At 36.2% G+C, this 11,185-nt stretch overlaps 1 protein-coding gene across 1 annotated transcript; it reads left to right on the top strand.

The window, feature by feature from the left end:
* The first annotated feature begins 1,964 nt into the window (after positions 1 to 1,964).
* On the top strand, positions 1,965 to 11,081 carry LOC112576782 (low-density lipoprotein receptor-related protein 12-like). Its single transcript, XM_025259495.1, has 10 exons — positions 1,965 to 2,134; positions 3,080 to 3,145; positions 3,496 to 3,625; positions 4,045 to 4,256; positions 4,843 to 4,992; positions 5,476 to 5,928; positions 6,725 to 6,844; positions 7,243 to 7,368; positions 7,599 to 7,727; positions 7,942 to 11,081. The coding sequence occupies exons 1-10, from the start codon at positions 2,107 to 2,109 to the stop codon at positions 8,829 to 8,831; spliced, it is 2,304 nt and encodes a 767-aa protein (XP_025115280.1). The 5' UTR covers positions 1,965 to 2,106; the 3' UTR covers positions 8,832 to 11,081.
* Positions 11,082 to 11,185: the final 104 nt, after the last annotated feature.

The following is an 11,185-nucleotide window of genomic DNA, read 5'->3' as shown; positions in this document are numbered from 1 at the left end:
TTCATTCTGCCCAGTGCGCCTGCTTGCGTCATCAGTGTGAGTGCAGAGGAGAAAAAAACAGCAAACAATTGACAAATTCTTCCGTAAAGAAATCAGACAAGCAACTGCAGAGCAAGATTCTGATTCTCCTCAGCAAAAGATACAGAGAACAGAAACACCCGAAGAGCTGTTACCCTCTGTTTTTATTGAAGAGGACTCCCCTTCAAAGCAATAACCATCCCCCTTCCCTCCTCCCTCCACATTCATTCCCTCCTGCCATAAAGTTTGGTACAGGTACAGTAAATGAAACACAATTTACTGTACTGTACAGTACATTTTTATTTTATTTTATTTTTTAATAATACACTTTTATTTCTTATTTCTTGTTGAGACTCATGTTTTTCTACATTATATACAAATTAGGCCAGTAAATAGGCATTTTCTGGGGCTTGGAACGAATTAATCCAGTTTCCATTATTTCCTATGGGTTTCATTGCTTCGGTTCTCGAACAATTTGGTTCTCGACCGTCCTCCCGTAACGAATTATGTTCGAGAACCGAGGTATCACTGTACTGCGACATAGAGATCAACGCCAACAGGACCAAGCCAACAACATCAGCGACATCACCTATGACATCAAAGTCAATGAATAGAAGCTATATAGATTGCCCTCAGTCTTAAATTGTTTAGCTCAACTGTCTCAGAAGCTTAAACAGCAGCACTCACTACACTGAAACACATCTGGAATGGCGACAACATCTGAAATGACAACGTCTCTCGACTATTCTCGACTAATCAGGCTATTTGGTCATCGATCTCCATCTTCTATACATGCGAGCGAGTCTTGAACACTAACAGAAGGAGAATATAGTCTACGTTGTCCAACGATGAACTATGAGTGAGAATAGTAAATAGACACAAGTTGAATTGGTATGATATTTTAGGATCACTAAAATTTACAATGATTATCCTGCATGATCCTTTTATTATTATTAAATACATGTACCCTAATTCACCCTTGCCGAAGGACCGTACATAACAGTGGCGTATATAGGAACCAGACGGGCAAGGGATGGGGGCGCCTCCGCCTCCTCAAAAATAAGATACCGATGAGGCAAGAATGTGAACGTCGTTCATTGTCAGCATGGAGTTTGCCCCCCCCCCCCCAGGCCCGTTCTTAGCCCCCGCGGGGCCCGAGGCAAAGGGCATGTGCGGAGCCCTCACGCCACGGCTGACTACACTTCCATATGCCTAGTTACCATATCAATCAAAAGCGCGGGCCCTAGGCAGATGCTCGTCCGCCTGCCCCTAAGCACGGCCCTGCCCCCCCCCCCCCCCCCCACACAAAAGCCAAGAATCTTCCCACACGGTACACCACTGCATAAAAGACCTGTCAGGCCTTAATTGGTACATATCCTAAAGACGATCTATTAATATCGCTCCTTTTGAGAAGAACAGAGAAAGCAGGCGACAGCTAATCGCAATATCGTCAAATATGACCCTTCAGTAAATCTGGCTCAAGGACTTGATGATAATGCACAGAAAAGTTTATTCATGTTTATAAACAAGTGACATTTGACTGTGAATATTCTTGAGGTTCAAGCAAAGGCTGGTCCTCCACTTTATCAGTGCAACTTGGATCTCTTGCACTTTGTGAAATGCATATGCACTCCACCCTTGGGGTGGTTGCATGGGTATCGCTAAACGCGGTCTTAACTTTCCCAATCATCGACTTATCACTAATTAATTTTCACAACTTCATTCCTTAGTCAAGAACAGTAACTCGCGAGATGTTGTCAGTACATCGGAGATAAAACGGTTGATATTCTCTCTGTAAGGACAAAGTTTATTGCCAGCATTGAGCACATACCCTTTTATAAACCGCTGTTATCAGCCTGCTTGCCCACGGATACTCGGAATACAGCGGGTGTTTTTTAATTTTATTTGACACAATGACGCAAACGATCGCTAAGCACCCGGGCAAGAAGGATAACTCTCAGCGATAGTGCGCGGATAAAAATGGCTTCCTGGAAGACGGCGTAAAAATTATCCTGGTTGACAAGGACATTACCAACGGCTCTTTGTCAACAGTTCATCAAACACCCTAAAAGGATATATATTTGTGATATGCACCTTGAAATGGGTACATTTAAAGGTAAGATTATTATGGTGTAGGATAATATGTACCAATTATCTCAGTTCGCTAGTTAATGAATCCGGGGACATTATTTGTTTATGCTCATTATTTACATTGATCTAAACATACTTTTCTTAAGATAAGAATGTAAGTATACTAACGAATTGAGTTAAATGTGTTTTGGTCTAGGATATTCTATTTTATTAAAGCAATTCATCGTGATAACAAATAACAGGTAAGCTCTAGGAGGTGAAGTTATGCAGAGAGGTGCTTGAAAGTAAACATAAAATAATAGCCTTAAACACCTTACCTTTAGCATGGGTTGATAGAGGAAAATCTTTGAATCATATTGGTTCCTCATTAAGTTAGTGGGTAGATATCTCGATCCACTATAAAGTTGAAACTGAACAATAAAGGTAACAGTCATCCCTTATATGGCATGTAAAGTGCACAGAGTTATGTGCAAGAAAGCCATCTGTTGTCAGAGATTTTCCTCTATAAAGTGCAAAAAGTTTTCAAATGCCATTTAATTTGCTAGGAAGTATCAGAATCCGAGATGGAATTGCTGTTTTATCAACCAACCATAGGGAAAAAAAGTTAATATTGTTGTGATCTTGATTCCTATTCATAACATCAGTGTTATGAATCTTTATGCATTGATACATATAACTTACACTTTGATATTTTTGAACACCTGACACCAGATCATGTATATTTTCAGATCCTTCTTATCAAACTTTCTTTACATAATTTGGTTTGCTCTTTTGTGATTTATGCATGTTTATAAGCAATGGGGAACCTGTTGTTATGCACATAATCATCTGTATTCAAAGCCATTTTAGTTGTATGTTTTGAAAAACTGTTTAAATGAAACTTAATATGGGAACAATTACCAAATCATAGGATATTTTCAAGGCACTATTGTTAATTCAATTATTAATATTTTCTCACTTAAAATTTCAGGTTTCATCGCCACATTTTTCATATTGTCTGGAACCTGCTACTCAACTCAAGGAAGCACAATCAGAAGTAATTTTAATAAAGCTTTATAGAATGGTGATAAATTGCTTGTTGAAGATGCTGAAAAACTTATTTCTATTATACTGACCATGGTGGCATTTGTTTTGCTAACTTTCATAAAATATATTTATAATGATAATTGGAGCATAATATGTTGAAAGTATTTTTGAATGTATCTCTTCATACAATATAATATAATTCCTATGTTGTGCAAAGATTTAAATCAACCGTTTTGAAAAACATAGGTATGCAAATACTATGTGAATCTGCATCAAGGGGATGTGTGTGTATGCGCACATATACACACACCAAGAGTACCAGCATTTACCTCAAACATACATTTTTATGTGTCTTTAAAGATTGCTCAAGGACAGATATTAAGAGCAAGTCTGGTCACATCAATAACGACAACTTTCCTTCTGCTGTCTTACCTCATACCTGCAAGTTCTGGTTCTACAGGGGTATTCCTGGTGAAGTGCTTACTGTCAGGTAAAAATGTTTTCAAGGGGCTTCAGAACTTTTACTTCAAACTTAGGTTACCCACCAACAACTGATAAAAGCATCAGTTGTATATTTCTAATAATTTCTTGTTCACTTTGACAGTTCCTATGTACTTGCAGAAAACTTCGCTAAAGGTGTTTACATCTGAAAGGGGTAGGGATAAGGAGTTTATATATATATATGTATTTCTGTGTGCGTTTAACATTATGGTCTCTTTATTTATTTGCATTATATTATAGTTTATTTTGTACTTGTTTATCTATGCTTTATATTTTCATAAAATTAAGAAAGGCATTTTTTTTCCATGCATGTTAAATTTTAGCTTGCATTAAAATCACTTCTTGAAATTTACAAATGGTGTGTCCATGTACAACTTTCTCGCCAACTGTATCTTTGTCTTTTTTCAGTTTTTCCACACTAGATTTGCCTCGCTCATTAGACAATGATAACTGTGAAGAAAATTATCTTCTCATTGGCCCTGTTCCCAAGATTAAAGTTTGTGGCAATAGTTCTGAACCATATATAAAGCGGTTTGATGAAATCCACAATTACCTTTGGATCCGATTTAGGACAGGATCGAATCCACAGGGCATTGGTTTCTTTCTGTACTACATTGCAGGTAGGAGATATTGATGACCATGCACTTTACACATTCTTCATTCCATCTCAGTAACTGCTGTTATAATTCGTAGCAGGTATCATTAAGAAGAACTGTCCCATTGGTGACACAAAGGCAGTGGCATTACAACCACTTTCTAAAATATTACCAGTCTTAAGGGAATTGTTTTCCATAAACTGAACATAGTTACAAAGATACTGGGAATTAGTATTAGTATCTTGTAATCAACTAAACTCTATTATTGAAATATAATGTAGTGTTCAGTTTAGCTGTGCACTTGTCTTAACAATGAGGTGTGGCTGTGGTGTAGTAACACATGCTGCTTAAGTCCAGACCTTAAATCTATGGTTTGAAGTAACTAAATTTACATTTCCTGTAAATGAACTATTTTGTTCTGAGCACAACTAAATCATTTTGGAAACAAATTCATTGTACTGTACCTTTCAATTTAAAAAAAAAAACAGGTTACCTTAGTTTTGTTGCATCTGGGATAATTAGTTCTTACCTTTAATCTGATGAATTCTCATTTTGTGAACTTGATCTTACCAGCCATTGTGCAGATTTCTGTCTCCATTTGTCTACACAGGTCCTCAACCAGCTTCAGTATGTTTGGGGGATAATTATTTATGTGAAAATGGCAAGTGCATTCTGGGAATATGGCGATGTAATGGCTATGATGAATGTGGGGACAGCTCAGATGAGAAAAACTGTGATCCACCACTTTATGACGACAGAAGTAAGACGGCATCTTCAAATTTTGTGCTAGATATAAACTGATACAAAGCAGCTTTTTACCTTAAATATATAAACACCACAGTTGTGGTTTTGCATGTTACAATATGTCTGTTTTGATCAGCTGATTATAAAAAGATCTTGATGCATAGCTGAAACAGAACGAGGTTGGAATGTTGCAGTACAAGTCAAACTTGCGCTATAGTACATAAAACATCAGAAGAATATTCAGTATTCAATATAAAGTGACTTCAGTTATAAATTGTTATGCATTATTGTTAGCATGTATCATGACTTGGTTATAGAAGATGTGAGAAGTAGCATTTATGTGCTTTGTGCATCTTTCTTTTCTGTTCTTGCTGTTTTCATTTTTTTTTTTTTTTTTTTTTTTTTGTGGCAGTTTGTCTATATTCACTAGATATAGCTAGATTTTCTTGCATGTAAATGGCATGTATTGTTCAGTCAGTATTATTCTTGTATTTTTCAGATTCTTTTAGAAATCTTTACTTGACATCTGCTTCTAATCACACAACACCAGCATCAAGCTACCATGATGCAGATGTAGACATTCCATTCCAACATCCAGATACCACATTGGGATACCAGTGGCGCCACATTTTAACTGAACAAGAAGGAAACTTCAGCATGCCTCCTTACCCATATCTTGTCTCTGACATCAGGGATGCCTGTTGGTTGATCGAAAATAATGATCCAACGGCGACCATAAATCTTGAGTTCCAAGTGTTTAAGCTGTGGAGAGATCAGTATATTGAAGTATATGATGGCCCAAATGAGAATGCACCAATGGTAGCTTGGTTCAATGAAAGTGTCCATACCATCGTGTCCTCATCAAATGTCTTGTTCATAAAGTTCTTTGCTGGTTATTCAAGGCCTCCACAGATCTTGTGGAAAGCTTTTGTTGCACGGTATTTTGTTCAAGGTATGACTTTTTTATTGAGGTGGGTGCTAAAGAGGAAAAAAGTAAAAATCACATACTCTAGTGTCATAAAGACAGTAAAATCTTACTAAATGTCATATAGTCAAGTGCTTTAATAGAAAATAATAATGTAAATAATGTAGAAAATAATAGTAAACTTTACTTACTACTGCTATAGAGGCACTAAATATAGTGCTTTAGTATAGAGAGTAAATAGAGTGCTATCGTGACAGTAAAATTAAAGTGTTCTAAAAACAGTAAAGAATTAGTGGCTAAGTCTAGGGCATGGCAAGAGGTATATGAAACCCAACTTTCACTTCACTTTCTACCTTTTCTGAAATAAAATCATGCACCCATTAACTAATAGGAGGAATCAGGAAGTTTTCTAGCTTTTGAGCCAAGCAAGCTGTGTAACTGAAAGAAGCAAACTTGACAAAAATAATCTTTGCCTTGTTGTAAATCTGCATGAAACCATGAACTACACTCTGAACTCTGCTTTACAAATGTACGTTATGGCTTATATAGATCACAGCTGGCAGCTTCTGAGAAATATTCTTAAAGGGTAATCACATAAATAAGGTTCTAAAGGAAACAGCTATAATTTTTAAATAACCTTTTTAGTCAGCTCCTTATAACAACAGTATTTTGCATGTAAAAGACATATTAGTCAGTGAATACAGCCATGCACTGTTATACTATTTGAATACACAAATGTATTTTTTAAATTGTATTTTTGCTTTTTTAAGAAAAAGGAGAGTTCTTCTATAAAAAGTATAAAATTATGCCCATTCTTTCACAGACACATGTGAACAGGGCAGGCTTTCTTGTGGCCCTGATGATGGCAAATGCTTCACTGAACTACAGCAGTGTGATGGAATATGGGATTGTCCAGTATCAGGACAAGATGAAAGAGGATGCTGTGAGTAGCATCTTTACTTGTTGCATAGTGTTCACACCAGTCTGATTTGTCCTGTCTAGATCTTTCTTGTGCACATTATTGCCAGTACCAAGGATATTGCACATTGATTAGGGGTATTGTATTGCAGAGACAAATTTCAAAAACCAAATGTCTATCACTGTCCCTCTACACCCGATAGTTATATCTGGGGGTCTAAAAATCCCTTCTGTTTTATGGATAATGAATGCTGTTTAATAACTTCAGGATAGCAGGCCACTCACCCTAATAAATATTTCCTCAGAGTCAATAGGAAATAAAACATAATTATAGATCATGATGAGGATTATGATTCAAAAGAACATTCAAGACTTGAAGGAGTGTTTATGTGACAAGTGAAAGAACATTAACCTCTGCTTCAGATGGGTGTCCATCGTCTTTGTTCAGCTGTTATGAGTTTGGTGAGAGTCGTGGAAGATGTTATACTAGGCAAGATCGGTGTAGTGGGTCCAAAGTTTGCGACAACTATGCTGATGAAAGGAACTGCAGTAAGTAACCTGTCCTAGTGTTAACCCTGAATAAACATCAAACATGATAGATAACTTTAAAATTCTGTGTTTTCTTCTTTTTCCACTTCTTTCTTTTTTCTTCTTTTCATTGGTGTTCCTTATTTTATTTTTATGTGATAAATACAAAGAATTTTATGTAGAAACTTTGTCATTGATGATGATTTAACTGTTACTTCACATTTCTCATCAGCATTGTTGATTATTTACAGACAAAGAACAATGCTCTGCTGAAAAGAATCTTTTCCTCTGTGCAAACAAGAGATGCATCCTTGATGGATGGGTTTGTGATGGAACAGATGACTGTGGCGATAGCAGTGATGAAACTGACTGCAGGCTAGGTAAAATAGTAATATATCAATTTTTTACTCTTGATGTAAAGACTAAATATGATACAATTGGTAAACAATGGATAAGCAGATTTGGATATCATGGGTATATCAAGACTCGTAAGTAGGTGAATAACAAAGCACTTGTAGTTTAGTTATAAATAGTCATTCTGTTCTTGATAACATATAGTTCACAATGTAGGATTTTGTTATCTCATACTTGCAGGCAGTGCAAGGAAAGTAATTGTGGCAGCAGTGGTTGGTTCCTTGATAAGCTCCCTTCTTCTGGTTTTGGCTCTGGGCTGTGCTTGCAAAGTTTATGCCCTGCGTGCAAATGAACATCCACGAAGCTCCCGATTTGACACACCACTGAGCAGGCTTCAGGCAGAGATGTTTCGTCGGAGAGCACCGCCTCCACCTTATCATGAGGCCATGCTGACCTCTCGACCTTATGATGAAGCTGTGAGGGAATTCATGGCTCAGAATGAAGTGATGCGCCTGATGCACGAGCCAACAGAGGGCTCCAGCACAAGGTCTCAGACACTCCTTCCTAGAGATGTGGATGCTGGAGACACACAAGATGGTGGAAGAGACAGTGAGGAACGGGCAATTCAGAATCTGATTAGTCTCATGGACTTGTCTGATGATATATCAAGCCCAAGTCCTAGCCTGTCTACTCCTCGACTACAGATACAGATCCTTCCACCAGATGATTCTAGTGACTCAGAAGCTGATGAGTATGGGGACCACAGAAATCTCGCCTATGAAGAGTCTATACAGATTGAGTTTCCACATTCTTCCATAAGTCATCAAGGCCATTTTCTTGCATCGGAGGATAGAGAAGGCAATCAAACTGGGGAGTGTAGCAGCCAGGATTCAGCTAGTGCTATTCTTATGGATACATTTCCAGACAACCAACTTCTGGTGGACAAAGACAAGAAAGACAATGGTGCTGTCACTGCTGTTTCCACTGGCAGGCAGATGCCAGGAACAGGAGACGAAGATAAGGAGACCAATGAAAGCGATGCAGACTCTGTGTGCATTCTGTGCCTTGACAGTCCATCATGCGATGATGATGATGGATCTGACACCCGGTGCCTTCTTGAGGATGCATGAATAGTTTGGTATTTCACTTACTGTTTCATGTTGATTTCCTAGTATCTGAATGATCACAACAGCATAGTTTAAGACATTGCTATCTAGGACAAAGCCTTCTTCTGCATCCTTAAGGCGTAATGCACATAAAGAATTTGTCTTGTTTCCATAAAGCATTTCAAGCAGATCAGAGAAAAGTGATATAAACTCATAAGCAGATAACTATGAATGACATTCAAGCTGCTAGACCACTAAACAAGAGCTGGGGAGAGAAGTCTGCCAAATAAATTTAATTAAATTTTCCAAATCACTACAAAAATGGTTTGAGTTGGAGAAAATTCTTATACGAAAACCTGAACTAATTTTGGGTAATTCTTTATCAGTTTGCTTTAACTATGTGCTAGTATTTCAAATTTCACTACCTACAATAAATGGAGGCAGAAGTGGGCAGACGTAGGTTATCAAAGATCAGGATAAGCCAGCTGGGAAGCAAAGGAAAGCTCTTGAAAGGAGAACCAAATCTGCATCAAGACATTTTGAAGAAAAAAAAGAAACAATCTTCATGTTAAATTTGTAAAATTAAGCTACTTGTAAATATGAAAGCTCATTTATTTTTATTGACAAGTTACAAATGAGCATCAGTCATGACATAAATATGTTTTATTAACTATAGAATAAAAGTAGAACAATATTTTAAATTAACTGCCCTTAAATAGTTCCTGTAGCAAAGATTTTAATTGTTTATTATATTAAGCAGCCAGAATGAATCAGTTTTACTGTACCGGGACTGACAAAAAAAGAACTATATTAGGAATCTACGCTGCTTTTTTAACTCTTTTTAAGTTTACAGGAAAGGAATAACATCATCCATCATGAGCACAAAAGTAAATGTTAGCAGATGTGCATATAGACTGCCCCTGTTGCTGCTGATTTTTAAAGTACCTAAAAGATAAATATGGTTAAAAGGAGTTAAAGTATCCAGAATTTATAAAAATGATAATCCACACTGTTCATCAAGAAATGTGTTACAATTATTCCTTATGTGTTCACTGTCATCAAATCTTAAAATATTTTTGTGTGGTACTAATTTTTCATTAAAATCATAAGGAACTTTTTGTTGTTGGATTTGGAAAACTGAGTACAATTTCCAGTTGTGTAGATTCACCATTCCAGCTGTTTTTAAAGCCCTTGAAACTAACATTCATGCATAACATTTTTCCTCATTCATGTTTATTCATGGTCTTAATTTTCATTTTTATGATGATGGTATCAGAGAATGTCTATATTAAATGTGTATATGTTTCATAGAATTAACATATTTATTTTCCTACTATTTTTTTCTCTTCATCATAAGTTTATATATAATGTCCCTACTTGTCCATCTTGTGTGCTTTTGTTAACATTAGAAAGCTTACACAAAAATCAGAATGTTTCTTTGACTACTGCTCGTTGTCATACAAGATCATTCCTCATAAAAATTTGCAAATATTTTCATAAAATAATATTGCCTGTCTTTAAAGAGAAATTACTTTGTAAATCTACTAATACTAGATTTTGTGTCATGCTAAACAGTCCTTTCTAAGTTATTTTTGAAAAGATGATTGATATATGTTGAAAAACATTGATGGGAAGTGGCATTGTATCCATTTATATAAGGGCATGTATATATGTTTCTTGGTTATGTTTGATATTCTTTATCATTATTATAAATGTGGCCACCAATTTATTTTTACATGTTTTAGTGTGTGCTATATGCTTTCATAAACCACTGAAAATAACTAGTCTTTACTTAATTTCAATGCTTAGTTGTGGCTATCATCAATAATCAGTACCATCTTCAAACAAATCTGAAATTCAGTGGGATCCATCAAAGAAGACACCTATTGGTGGAACAGAGTATAGGAGAACAAGGATTCCCTTTTGATCAATTTCTTTTTGAGCTATTGGGATTGTTGCAGTCATGTTATCAGCTTTGGTTTATGAGGGACAGGGATCTTATTTTTGCAATTTAAAAAATTGAAACTGTGATAGAATTGTTATGGCAACACCAGGTTTGTCAGTTTGCTTTGATGTAAAATGAATATGAGTGTCAAAATATGTGGTATCTTTGAAATCAGCCATATTTCGTGCTAGCTTTTTAATAGCAAAACACATTTGTGGCATATGAATTGTATACTAGATGAGTGCTTCTTATGTAGGTCTGTACAACTTTTCTGCATTTCCACAAAGAGTCTTTCACTGTACACGGAAATAAAGAATTTATTATTAGTTTATTATTTCTTCAAGAAAATATCTGAATGGAATTTGAGATTTTTATATTGCTTATAGAAAGGTCATCGGGACTGAGTGTTAAAACCTCACTTTTCTCAGGTCTG

Source organism: Pomacea canaliculata, linkage group LG12, assembly GCF_003073045.1.
Source record: "Pomacea canaliculata isolate SZHN2017 linkage group LG12, ASM307304v1, whole genome shotgun sequence".
In the NCBI taxonomy this organism is placed as follows: Eukaryota; Metazoa; Mollusca; class Gastropoda; order Architaenioglossa; family Ampullariidae; genus Pomacea; species Pomacea canaliculata.
Note: the sequence above shows the minus strand (reverse complement) of the source record. Positions and strands in the feature narration are given on the sequence as shown.

Bases quoted from the DNA above. Each gene is read 5' to 3' on its own strand.
- LOC112576782 (XM_025259495.1), top strand. From the start codon at position 2,107: ATGCACCTTGAAATGGGTACATTTAAAG. The intron at 5,929-6,724 runs GTATGACTTTTT...ATTCTTTCACAG, and splicing joins TGCACGGTATTTTGTTCAAG to ACACATGTGAACAGGGCAGG. The intron at 7,728-7,941 runs GTAAAATAGTAA...TCATACTTGCAG, and splicing joins TGAAACTGACTGCAGGCTAG to GCAGTGCAAGGAAAGTAATT.